The following is a 13,649-nucleotide window of genomic DNA, read 5'->3' on the forward strand; positions in this document are numbered from 1 at the left end:
TAAAACAATCTGCATCAATCCAGTTTTCAGGATCCCTCCCTTTAGCCCATACATTGGTCATTATTTGTGTGTTGCTTGGTATCACATACCCACTAATTTGACACTTTTGTTACCTTAGAGCTCTCAAGTAATCCAGTGTCTAAATGTCTGTCTCAGTTGTGTTTCTCCTCCCTTCAAGGACTTATCTTGTGCATTCTCCACCACTCTTGGGTTTCCCAAAAACTCTGACATTACCCATTGGATTGTAGATGCTGAGGTGTCACTCCCTGCAGATACAATATCCTAGAAGTAGAATTTGAGTTACAATGACACATAGTCATTACTATTTAATATTACATGATAGAGTAATGATATACTTACTGCTCTTTTATAAATTTTTTACAATTTATTTTACAATCAACCAATGAAATTATGCCACTTCTTGGGCTGTACCTATTCTTGGTAATAAAATTTCTTATTAATTATCAAAAGAAAATTTACAAATCTACCCTCTATTTAATTTAAAATTATAAAATAATTATAAAAAATTATAACTGAATAGTTTAGCAACGAGAAGAAGCAATGACAAAAGCCAAAAAAAAAAAAAAAAAAAAAAAAAAACCAAGAAACTATTGAAGTGTGGGCTAAAACCCTCACCGTGATCATGATTTTACTCATCCCAGAAGCAAATGGCCTACTGTTTCTTTTGAACTATATTTGGTTTAGTTTGTAGTTTGATGCATGTCTACCCTGAATCGATGGGGCCAAGTCCTAGGATTACGAATCCTCATTTCTAAAGGTATTTAAAAAGCAAAATTCTATTTTTGTAAGATGGGCATGATTGGAAATTCCCAAAATAAGAAAAAGGGAAGTGTTGGATGTGAAGAGCGAATGCACCATTTGATTTTAAGCCATCAACATCGTTGTCATCTCTTGGAGTATCTAATCTTGGAACCACCTCTCTCACTCAGCAGTCAGCACCTTGTAATGAAATATAAAGATGCTTAACAATGACTTTGTGTTTGGTATTGCCTACTATTCAATTGCAGGTAGAGACTAAAATAATTGTTGCATTTATTAGTTAACTAATCATTCAATTATTATGATTCTTCCAAGAAGAGAGTATTTACTGATACCTCAAGAAAGCATAAAGAATTCAAGGAAAGATAGATGCAGATCAAAGGGCGAGCAGATCTATAGAAGCAGGGCCAGATTTGATGGCAAACATTATAGTAGGGCAATGCTCAAGTCGGGCACAGTTGATCAATACGTGTCTCACGTCTAACCTGTCTAGTTCCAAACCAAACACCATGCTGTGTTATTGAAGCCAAAATTTTAAAGAGCACGACTTCATAGGAAACTTGCAACTATAAAATATGGCAAATACAGATATGTTGTGGTAAGCATGTCTGAAAGCTTTCAACTTTCAAGCATACAGCACAAAAAACAAAATCAGCTAGAATATATTTCACATTAAGGTATTTATTTGGATGAATCATATATAAAAAAAAGATAGAAAAAATCAACTTTTACATGTACAAAGTAACCGTGCTGTTTGGATAGTGAGATGAGATGAGATGGTTTTAGGTGAAAGTTTAAAGTTGAATAAAATATTGTTAAAATATTATTTTTTAATATTATTATTGTTTTGAGATTTGAAAAAATTGAATTGTTTATTATATTTTGTGTGAAAATTTGAAAAAATTGTAATGATGAGATGAGATGAGATGAAATACTTTCACTATTCAAACGGGTAAGTATTTCGATTTTCTTTTTTCTTGACACCAAACATTTCTACAGACAAGGATATATATATATATACTGCAATCCTCTGCAACAAGAGGTAGGTAGTACGTACATACATCTAAATTCAATCTCTTCAATTATTAAACAGAGAAATCCAAGGAGTGGCAATAAGGTACAAATCCTTCCTTTTTTTGGTGGTTAATCCGGAAGACTCAGACATGTCAAGCTCTTCTGGTTTGATTCCATTGGGGAGTTTCCAGTTGAAGTGATACAACAAGTGAGAAAGAGCAAGTTCAACACTTGCAAGAGCAAATGATATGCCTGGACAGATCCTCCTACCACTTCCAAATGGAATGTATTCAAAGTTGGTCCCTTTAAAATCAAAACTGGAGTCGTAGAACCGCTCTGGATGAAAGTAATTAGCATCAATCCAGTATTTGGGATCTCTTCCCATAGCCCATACATTAATGAGCACTTTTGTGTTGCTAGGTATCTCATATCCACTGATTTCACACTTTTCCCTTGATTCTCTTGGGATTAAGGCACCTGGAGGGTGTAACCGCAGAGTTTCTTTGACAACTGCTCTCAAGTAATCTAGTTTCTGAATGTCTGTCTCGTTAATATTCCCCCTCCCCTCAAGGACTCTTCGTACTTCGGCTTGTGCCTTTTCCATGACTCTTGGGTTTTTCACCAATTCTGACATTGCCCATTCTATTGTAGATGCTGAAGTCTCACTCCCCGCAATGACAATGTCCTAAAAAAGGGGTTGGAGTTACGACAGGATAGAGTCTTATTAGGAAAAATACATAAAGCCACTCAAACTATCATCCAGTTCGACTCTTGTGTTAAATGTTAGTATGAAGAGATATAAAATAAATTTGCTTAAAATAATTGTATAAGGTTGCTCATTTAGACATTTATCAAGAAGAAGAGAAAGAAAAGACGATTAAGAAATGTTGATAATAAATTAAAAGACATCAACTAAGTACATACCAGAGTCATAGCTTTGATATGATCTCTTGTGATATCAAAATCAAGCCCACCCTTCTCCTGAAGTTTCATCAGCACATCAACTAGATCTTCATGCTCAGCCGATTCATCGTAGCCGGCTGAAGAACTGTTGGTACTCCTTTCCATCTTCTGCTTGATTATATCCTCCAGAATCTTGTCTGTCTTTCTATGCATTTTCTCCAAAGTTGGCTTTATCCCAGTAAGGAAACCAAGGAACTTCAGCGAAGGGAACAGATCAGGCACGTCAAAACCTCCGCTCACACGCAGAATTTCCTTAACCAATGATATGAATTCTTTTTCATGTCTACCCTTCGCCCCAATTGCTGCCCTGGAAGTCACACCATACGTCATGGACAACATTTTCTCGCTGAGATTGATTGGAAATCCCCCGGACAAAGAGATTGATTCAACTAGATTCAGAGCCTCTTCTTCTCTGATTGATCTAAAGGACTGCACCCGCTTAGCACTCAGGAGTTCCATGATGCTAATTTTTCGCATCTGTCTCCAGTAGTCGCCACAGGGAGTAAAGACAATACCTGAATAGCCATAGGACAGAATTTCGAGAGCAAGACAGGTAGGCCGATTTATGAATACAGTGTCATGTGCATGGAGCAACTCTTTGGCTATTTCTGGTGATGAAACAACTATAGCCAATACCTCACCCAGTTGCAATTGCATGATTGGTCCATATTTCAGTGCTAACTTTCTCAAGGAATGATGGGGCAACGAAGAGAAAACCAGCTGGTGCAAGTTCCCTATAAGAGCAGTTTCCATGGCCCTGGTGGCAACTTTCTATGTATTTGGCCTTTGGCTTTAGATGATCTTTTACAATAAAGAACCAGGATAAACAGGAAGAAGAGCCATGAAAGAGTTGGAAAGGAGAGAATTTGAAGCATTGTGGAGTAAAGCTGCATAAGCTCTTACCTGAGCCTTTGGGTTTGAAAGGTCATGAAAGAAACAATTTATTGCCCCTCGGATCTTGAAATTTGCAGATGCCTTACGCATTTGGGGTGGCTATATTAATATAAAAACCTTTGTGCGGTTTGAGTTGTATCATGTTTTCATTCATTGCTCCTAGAAGTTAAAAAGTCAGCAAAATGCTAAATTTATTTTCTTTTTAATTGTTGGTGATATCACATGACCGTTTGCATAGGACCAATATAACTAATGTTTCTTAAGGTTTTTGTTTTTGACTTTCTGACAAAACCAATCTTAATATGTTACTTTATGCAATCCATCACGTTAGACTTTCTTGAGATAAAGCACATACTTGTATGAGATTACTCTATTTTTCCAACTTGTATTTATTTAATCATATTGCTCTGCCTTTAGATATAGTACATGATCTATATGAGATGCGTTTGAATCTTTATATGAGATATCTTGGCCGGCACCTTTTTATATTTCTGAAAACAACAAATGACTCATCCTCTTATTGAATGTCATATTCACTTAAGACATTTGGTTGGAGAAGGCCTGCAAGGCTTTTGTCCTTTTATTCCTTCCCTTTTTTTGGGCAATTCTTGTGTGAATACAGATGATTTATTTACAAGTGGCTGCATATATACAAAAGAGAGTTGCTACGTATAGTCCCAATATCAGTCCCCGCGTACTCCACTACGTGTCCCTTGTCCATGTCCATGTCCAAGTCGAATGACCAAAATGCCCCTGCTCTCACGCTTTACCGAATTTCACTGTGTCAGTCGAGTTCTCCTGCAGTTCCAGGTTACTTCCAACCCAATTCTGGCAGAAGCTCTGATAATTTCCATGATCCCCAGCACAGAAGAACAACTAGAGGTGAAAAAATTGTCAGTATACAAGAAAAGTCGGAAAAAAATTGTCACTATAATGACTTCCATCTCAAGAGGATCCCCACAGATTTTTTTATTGTTAAGTTATACAAACCCACGTACCACTACCAGTAGGTCTTGAATACACGACCTCACCTTCTATCCCATTCTTGTGAAAGAGAAAATCAAAGTCATTTACGCCATAGTTCACTAGCACAACATAATTTTTTTCTCAACTCATTGATGCATGACTCAACAAGCCACCAGGCACCTCCACCAGCATCTATCTCCAACAAGCCCAATACATTCATCTCTCAATCCTTAACACATGGTGATGATGTTGCATTTAAGAAAGGAAGAGCACACCCATGATCTTCTTTTTCATTCTATATCGTTCATGCAATGGAGAAAGATTCACACCAGTTTCAGGTAGACCCATATAAGTCTAGAGAAGCCCTCAAAGAGCTTGACCAGTAGCTTCAATCCTTCTCCGAGAAAAAAATCTGCCTTTCAAAGATAAGGGGAAAGGGGAAAGTGTTTCAGCGCTGCATCAACCTGTTGGCACAAAGGAAGGGGACGACGCACCGATACCGGAGATGGACGACGAAGCTCAAGCAGAAGGAGAAGGGGGGAGTTCGGGAGCAGTCTCTCGAAAGGGAAAGGGGAAAGGGGAAAGTGTTTCAGCAGCTCTTCATTTCTCTTTTGTCCAAACGACGTCGTGTTGAATTTAAGTGAAACGGTGAGTTTTTGCCACGTTGGGAGTGCGCTGAAGTCTCCGACTGCAAGAAGAATTTCTCTACAAAAACAGGGCGTTTGGACATCCATAGATGTGGTAGTCGGACAACTCGATCCGGCCAACCTTTTTTTTTTTTAATTTTTCTAAAGGTAGTTGGCCGTCCACACTTTTAATTTTTAATTTTATCTTTGTTTAAAGTTAGTCTTTATGAATATTGAACGTTTAATTCATTAATTAAGAGCTTGTGAGTGATGAGTTGTTGAGTTGGTAACACCATGATCCTTAATTTATGTTTTATTCCAAATGGGTCAAGATTCATGGAGGAAGTACTTGAGGGATCTTGAATCCCTTGATCTACATATCAAGTGGGATAAAACCATTTGTCACAATCACAATACATTACATCATAATTTATTAACAACCTTACCTTGACATCAAGTGTAAATCCCTTCCCTTGCCTAATTCCCTTACCCCATTAAACATTTCCATTGGCAAATACCATGAAAATTCCTTGCAATAATAGGCATTGCATATACATACCTTTTTAGTGTCTTTATTAAGAAAGAGAAATTCAAGGAGTAGCAATTACATACAAATCATTATCTCTCTCACAGATTATTCCAGCAGACTCAGACATGTCAAATAGAAGGAATTCAAATTCGTTGGTCCCTTTAAAATCCACAAAAGAACCCATGAACCTCTCTGGATGAAAGCAATCAACATGATCATTCCATATTTTGGGTCCCTCCCCAATTGGTATCTCATACCCTCCAACTTCACACTACTTTTCCCTTGATTCTCAAGGGATTAAGGCACCTGGAGGATGTAATTGTAGAGACTCTTTGACAACTTGTTTCGCATGTTCTAGTTTCTAGATGTGTTCCTCATCAATGTTCCTCCTTCCCTCAAATTAGACTCCTCGCATTTCAGCCTGTGCCTTCTCCATCACTTTTGGGTTTTTCATCATCAGTTCTGGCATGGTCCACACTATTCATGTAGTGGCTGAAGTCTCACTCCCCGCTGAGAGAATGTCCTGAGAATGGATTAGTCTTAGAAATAGCATAATGACATCAATATCAAATTGAAGGGTTCTGCTTGCAGTCCTATCATGTCAACAATGTATAAGACATGTACTCTTTTTTTTTAATCATGAAGGTCAAGCCTTCTTGTTATAAATCGTCCTCACTTATGGCGGAGGCAAAAACCGTGGTAACAAACACATTCCACTTCCAAACGGACATCACTAACCAATAAAGAATAAAGAACTTAGCCCCCATAAACAAAATCATTTACAATTTTTACGAATATAAGGAAAACCCCCTTATCCAGTCTAATAAAACCTCTAATGAGAGGAGGAAGATCTGAAGTCGAATACCATACGTCATTTGAACCATTCGCACCTCTTTACACTAAACCATCTACCACTATATTAGTCTCTCAATAAGAATGATCGAGAGAAAGAAACCTGAAGCCCAGCTAACCTTCTTTGTATTTCCTCCCAATAATTCTCCATATACCAAAGACCACATCTTTTCTGCTGTAGCCATTTTCTCACTAGCATAGAGTCTAGTTCAATCTCTACATTTATCAAACCCAACGTACAGACATATCTAAGTCCATGAAACACACCAATACCTCAGCGAAATTATTAGTGCAATGACCTGTAAATGTTGCAAAAGCACATAACAACTCCCCTTAGGAATTTCGAATCACCCCTCCCACACCTGAAAAATCAGGATTTCCATGAGAACTTCCATCCAAATTTAATTTAAACCATCCATCTTTCGGACATTGCCACTTCACCATTTTAATCAGCTGCTGTTGAACTAGTTTTATAAGACATGTACTCTAATAAGCTAACTTGCAAGTAGAAATACTTTGCAACAAAAAAGAGTTAGCTTATTTGTCTGTGGAAAAAATAACAAATAAAGAAATGTTGGTGGAAAATAATTACATATCTATATATAGTACGTAGTACCATGGTGATAGCTTTGATGTGCTTGCTTGTGATACTGAATTCAAGTTCACCCACCTCTTGAAGGTTCAAAAGCACATCAACTATATATATCATCATGAAAAATTGCCACTTCTTCTCATCCTATGCTCGTTGAGTATATAATATTCCAGAATCTCATCCATTCTTATGTTCTTGACTTTCAACAACTCACCCCTTGTCCTTGAAAGGAAACGAAGAAACTTGAGCGAAGGATATATATCATGCAAGTCAAAACCTCTAGAGAGTTTAACGATATGGTTGCAAATATCTTTTCTCATTATTCTATACGTTAAGGAGAAGATTTTCTCATCATTAAGATTCCCGACCTCTATTCTTGATCTCTTATTGATCTAAGCGATTGGACTCGCTTAGAGCTCAAGAGCTCCATTACACAAACGACCTTTTGCATCTGCCTCCAGTAATCACCATAGGGAGCATTTGATAATATTATTCGAACTGTAGGTTATAATCTCAACGAAATTAAGGTGGTTCGGAGGGTCATGTGTCTTGAGCACATCTCCGGCGAGTTCTGGAGATGAAATGATTGCAGCAAAAACCTCACCCAGTTGCAACTGCATATATAAGGGGTCCATGCATATTTATCGGCCAAGCCCTTTCAAGCAACAGTCATGTGGCTGTTTTCTGAAAGCCAGCTGGTGCAAGTTTCCTAGAAAAGGCAGTTTCCATGGCCCTGGAGGCAACTTTGTATGGTTTATTTAGCCTTTGGATTTTGATGATGATGATATCATGTACACGATGATTAAGAGCCAATTACTAAAAACTGGGAATGAGAGAAATTGGAGCATTATACAGAAATGATATTTTGTAGTACTCGAAAGTCAGCTCTTCGCAATGTTCGCATAGCCTATATGGACGAAACTTGGCTGTTTGCATGGCTTCACAAGTAGTACCGTACGTACATATTAATTGGGCAAGTAATAGGATGCTAGGTATCTATGAATTATACAGAAAAATGATAGTTTTTTACCTGAGTTTATATCTTTAATTTGACTGTTCATATGTTTTATTTTATTTTTTTTAATAGTTAAGAAAGTGATTATTAATAAATTGATGTATTTTTTAAAAATATTTAAAAGAAAAAAAAATTAAAAAAATACAAATGCACTAGAGACACGTCCAACTGTACACGTTGAGTGAGCATAATAGCACCATCCAAATTATATATGTGTTCCGAGGATATTCAGACTCTGTACTCTTCGTTAATTTTCTCTCTTGTTGGGGAATGACTTCCTTAATTTAGACCCTAATTGCAAGGGCTGATATATACAAGACTTACAGCTAGCTAGCTAGCCAACAGTCTGCATATATTAATAATTAAGAATTAGAAGACATAACAAACAGGTCATTACTTCAGAAATCAATGGAAATTTTGATTATTTACATATGAGTCTTATCTGAATTTATATATGTTGATTCTTTTTTCTCAAAAAAAAAAAAATAATTAAAACGTTTTAAAAAATAACATAAATATCTAATTAATTAGATTATAAAAACTCAATCCACTTTTAGGGTCCGATTCTGATTACATACAGCTACATTAGTACCCCATGATCTTGTTTCATTAAGTGCACTGCAGGTCAATGGGCTTTCATACATACAGTTTTAACCCATAAATTTTAGAACAATAAAATCCAAGACATTTGAGCTTTTTTTCAATATTTTCTTAAGAATTACTACAGCTAGAAAATATATTTCATAAAAGTAAATTAAAAAACTGACGTGATTTTATATAATATGTTAGATCTAGTTTACAATAAAATTTGTTTTATAATCCGACGTACCATATCAAGCCACGTGATCAGTTTGTAAGTTTACTTTTATGAAATCTTTACGTGGCAAAATCATTTTTCTTTCTCTTAAAATTAACCCAATTACACAAGTTGGTTTTTCAAGTAATCGACTAGCTGCAAATTAAGGCTCTGAATCCAACTGAATGCAGTGATTAAAGCTATATTGCAATAAGATGAATGCCTAATCAATGTTTGAGAGAAGCCCATGATATCAAAATGCAAATAAATTAACTTCTCAACATGTATAGCAGATACAGACATGCTTATTTATGCATGCAGGTTCTGATGCATCTCTATATCCTTTAATATGACAGATACAGACATGCTTATTTAAATATCGAAACAAACATTTCAAAGAGCAAAACTTCAAAGGAAACTCGCAACTATATCCTTTAATATGGCAGATACAGACATGCTGTGGCAAACATGTCTGAAAGCACAAAAAGCAAAATCAGCTAGAATTATATTTCACATTAAGATATTTGTTAATTGGATGAATCATACATAAGAAATTTAGAGAAAATCAAACTTTCACATGTACAAAGTGGTGTATTACATTCAGTATTTCGATTTTCTTTTTTCTTGACACCAAACATTTCTACAGACAAAGATATATATACTGCAATCCTCTGCAACAATAGGTAGGTAGTACGTACATACATCTAAATTCAATCTCTTCAATTATTAAACAGAGAAATCCAAGGAGTGGCAATAAGGTACAAATCCTTCCTTTTTTTGGTGGTTAATCCGGGAGACTCAGACATGTCAAGCTCTTCTGGTTTGATTCCATTGGGGAGTTTCCAGTTGAAGTGATACAACAAGTAAGAAAGAGCAAGTTCAACACTTGCAAAAGCAAATGATATGCCTGGACAGATCCTCCTACCACTTCCAAATGGAATGTATTCAAAGTTGGTCCCTTTAAAATCAATACTGGAGTCGTAGAACCGCTCTGGATGAAAGTGATTAGCATCAATCCAGTATTTGGGATCTCTTCCCATAGCCCATATATTAATGAGCACTTTTGTGTTGCTAGGTATCTCATATCCACTGATTTCACACTTTTCTCTTGATTCTCTTGGGATTAAGGCACCTGGAGGGTGTAACCGCAAAGTTTCTTTGACAACTGCTCTCAAGTAATCTAGTTTCTGAATGTCTGTCTCGTTAATGTTCCTCCTCTCCTCAAGGACTCTTCGTACTTCGGCTTGTGCCTTTTCCATGACTCTTGGGTTTTTCACCAATTCTGACATTGCCCATTCTATTGTAGATGCTGAAGTCTCACTCCCCGCAGATACAATGTCCTAAAAAAGGGGTTGGAGTTACGACTGGATAGAGTCTTATTGTAAATTTCCTTAAAATACTTGTATAAGGTTGCTCATTTAGACATTTATCAAGAAGAAGAGAAAGAAAAGACGATTAAGAAATGTTGATGATAAATTAGAAAATCTCAACTAAGTACATACCAGAGTCATAGCTTTGATATGATCTCTTGTGATATCAAAATCAAGCCCACCCTTCTCCTGAAGTGTCAACAGCACATCAACTAGATCTTCATGATCAGCCGATTCATTGTAGCCGGCTGAAGAACTGTTTGTACTCCTTTCTATCTTCTGCTTGATTATATCCTCCAGAATCCTGTCTGTCTTTCTATGCATTTTAACCAAAGTTGGCTTCATCCCAGTAAGGAAACCAAGGAACTTTAGCGAAGGGAATAGATCAGGCACGTCAAAACCTCCGCTCATAAGAAGAATTTCCTTAACCAATGATATGAATTCCTTTTCCTGCCTACACTTCGCTCCAATTGCTGCCCTGGAAGTCACACCATAAGTCATGGACAAGATTTTCTCGCTGAGATTGATTGCAAGTCCCCCGGACAAAGAGATTGATTCAAGTAGATTCAAAGCCTCTTCTTCTCTGATGGATCTAAAGGACTGCACCCGCTTAGCACTCAGGAGTTCCATGACTCTAATCTTTCGCATCTGTCTCCAGTAGTCGCCATAGGGAGTAAAGACAATACCTGAATAGCCATAGGAGAGAATTTCGAGAGCAAGAAAGGTAGGCCGATTTATGAATACAGTGTCATGTGTATGGAGCACCTCTTTGGCTATTTCTGGTGATGAAACAACTATAGCCAATACCTGACCCAGTTGCAATTGCATGATTGGTCCATATTTCAGTGCTAACTTTCTCAAGGAATGATGGGGCAACGAAGAGAAAACCAGCTGGTGCAAGTTCCCTATAAGAGGCAGTTTCCATGGCCCTGGTGGCAACTTTCTATGTATTTGGCCTTTGGCTTTAGATGATCTTTTACATGAATAAAGAACCAGGATAAACAGGAAGAAGAGCCATGAAAGAGTTGCAAAGGAGAGAAGAATTTGGAGCATTGTGGAGTAAAGCTCATACGGAAGCTCTTATCTTTTTCCATATATTATTATTGCCCTCAGATCTTGAAATTTGTGGATGCTTTACGTCCACACGCTTTTGGGGTGGCTAACTATTAATTATTGAGGCCTGTTGTTTTGACTTTCTGACCAAACCAATCTTTTTTCTTTTTTTTTTAAGAAAATGAATAAAATGATTTCGGTAGTCAAAAGTGAGCAATGGAATAAGCAGATAAAATTCAACCATGACTGGTTAAGTTACACAGACATAGAAATCAAAGGATGCTTAATTCGATAATAGCTAATTCTCCTTTCTAATCACATTGACAGTATGTTTTTCAAACATCTCGTGACAGAAGCTCGACCCACCTTTCACTTCTGAGATGGCTCATCATTTTTGGATTCTTTCTTAGGATGAATTGCTTCAACAAGGGCCTCGACCTCTTCCTTCACTCGTTCAAACACATTGGGGCCTTTGACATCATCATCGATCCGGGTGTTCTCATCAATGTCATCACTCCTTCCATGCGTTTCCTTGTGATGGTGTGGCGAATTTTTAGTGTGAATGATTGCTTCGATCTCTTCCTTGGCTCTCTCAATCATATTCGGTGCCTTTACATCTTTTTCTTTTGGTGATGATACTGTTGGCTCTGCCATTGGAGTTTCTATGAGAAATTCTTTGTGGTTCTGATTCGAGCAGAGCAATTTCTCTTCAAGTTTGCTGGACCGTTAGGGTTAAATCTCTGCCGTAGATGAATCATGAATCGGACCCACTGACCAAACCAATCTTAATATGTTAATTTATGCGATCTTTCTTTTCTTTAATCTCTAGGCTTGTTCAACTTACACATTTTAACGTTTTATCTAACATTACTCATATATATATATATATATATATATATATATATATATAACATTAATAACGTTGTTGAAAATTGTGGATGCTAATATTTAGAGGCAGTTTAGATAGTGAAATGAGATAAGATGATTTTATATAAAAGATTAAAATTAATAAAATATTATTAGAATATTATTTTTTAATATTATTATTATTTAAAATTTTAAAAAAATAAATTATTTATTATATTTTATGTAAAAATTTAAAAAAATATAATAATAAAATAAAATAAGATAAAATAATTTCTAAATCTAAACAGACCCGACACTTTATAATTCGTACTTTGATAACAATTTGTACATGATATGAGTCGTATCATTTTTTTTCTCATTAACTTGCTACGAGAAGTAGTAGTATACTACTCGAAAGTCAGCTAGCTAGCTATTTGCATGGCCTATATGGACGAAAGTCAGCTGTTTGCATGGCTTCACAAGTAGTACCGTACGTACATATTAATTATGCAATTAATAGAATTATTCATGAATTAATATATATATATATATATATATATTTATATATATATATATATGTTTGAGGATATTCAGACTCTGTACTCTTCATTAATTTTCTCTTTAGTTGGGGGAAATGCCTTCCTTAATTTGGACCCTAACTGCATGGGCAGATGCAATATTTAGTGCTAGCTAGCTTGTTTGCCAACGGTATGCATTAATTAAGAATTAGAAGTCCTAGCAAACAGGTAATTACTTCAGAAATGATCAATGGAAATTTTGATTATTTATACGTATCTTATCGGATCCATTTTTACTTTATAATTTTTTTATTTAATTTTTTTCTATCTTATTTTTTAAAAATTTTATAAAAATTTTAACTCAAATTATTTCACTATTATTCACAAATTATCTTACTACTATTTATAAATTTTTCATATTATCTTATCTTATCTATGTAACTAAACGAGACCTATGTTACCACCCCTAAAATCGTGGTTTATAGTGGTATAGACGATTTTGCCACAATAACTTCAGAACATAGGTCTTAGAGCATTTGGCTAGAATTTCAAATTTTAGCTATAGCATTAATTTTTAGTTTAGTGAATCCACATTGGACTAGTCATCTTAAAGTTAAAATAATAAAATAATTTTATATATTTTAATAATTTTTTTCTTATAAATAAACTTCATATATTAATTAATAATTGAATTTTTACTTAAAATTATTATTTTCTAACTATTTTCTTCCTCAACTTAATTATTCAACAAACACATACAAACCAAACTTTCTTTCAGCTTAAAATATAAATAAAAACAATGACCCCAATTCTCAAACTACTGGGAAATATATAA

General features: G+C 35.6%; 3 protein-coding genes across 3 annotated transcripts; all 3 read right to left on the bottom strand.

Moving 5' to 3' along the window:
* Positions 1-1,811: 1,811 nt before the first annotated feature.
* On the bottom strand, positions 1,812-3,735 carry LOC121241672 (cytochrome P450 71D8-like). Its single transcript, XM_041139543.1, has 2 exons — positions 2,719-3,735; positions 1,812-2,479 (listed from the first exon to the last, which is right to left on the bottom strand). The coding sequence occupies exons 1-2, from the start codon at positions 3,508-3,510 to the stop codon at positions 1,859-1,861; spliced, it is 1,413 nt and encodes a 470-aa protein (XP_040995477.1). The 5' UTR covers positions 3,511-3,735; the 3' UTR covers positions 1,812-1,858.
* A 5,964-nt stretch (positions 3,736-9,699) lies between these two features.
* Positions 9,700-11,475, bottom strand: LOC121241690 (desmethyl-deoxy-podophyllotoxin synthase-like). Its single transcript, XM_041139570.1, has 2 exons — positions 10,530-11,475; positions 9,700-10,367 (listed from the first exon to the last, which is right to left on the bottom strand). Exons 1-2 carry the CDS (start codon positions 11,448-11,450, stop codon positions 9,747-9,749), a joined length of 1,542 nt encoding a protein of 513 aa, XP_040995504.1. The 5' UTR covers positions 11,451-11,475; the 3' UTR covers positions 9,700-9,746.
* A 283-nt stretch (positions 11,476-11,758) lies between these two features.
* LOC121241300 lies at positions 11,759-12,202 on the bottom strand. The gene has a single exon (XM_041139009.1). The coding sequence runs from the start codon at positions 12,102-12,104 to the stop codon at positions 11,820-11,822; it is 285 nt and encodes a 94-aa protein (XP_040994943.1). The 5' UTR covers positions 12,105-12,202; the 3' UTR covers positions 11,759-11,819.
* Positions 12,203-13,649: the final 1,447 nt, after the last annotated feature.

This window comes from Juglans microcarpa x Juglans regia, chromosome 7S (genome assembly GCF_004785595.1).
Source record: "Juglans microcarpa x Juglans regia isolate MS1-56 chromosome 7S, Jm3101_v1.0, whole genome shotgun sequence".
NCBI classification, from domain to species: Eukaryota; Viridiplantae; Streptophyta; class Magnoliopsida; order Fagales; family Juglandaceae; genus Juglans; species Juglans microcarpa x Juglans regia.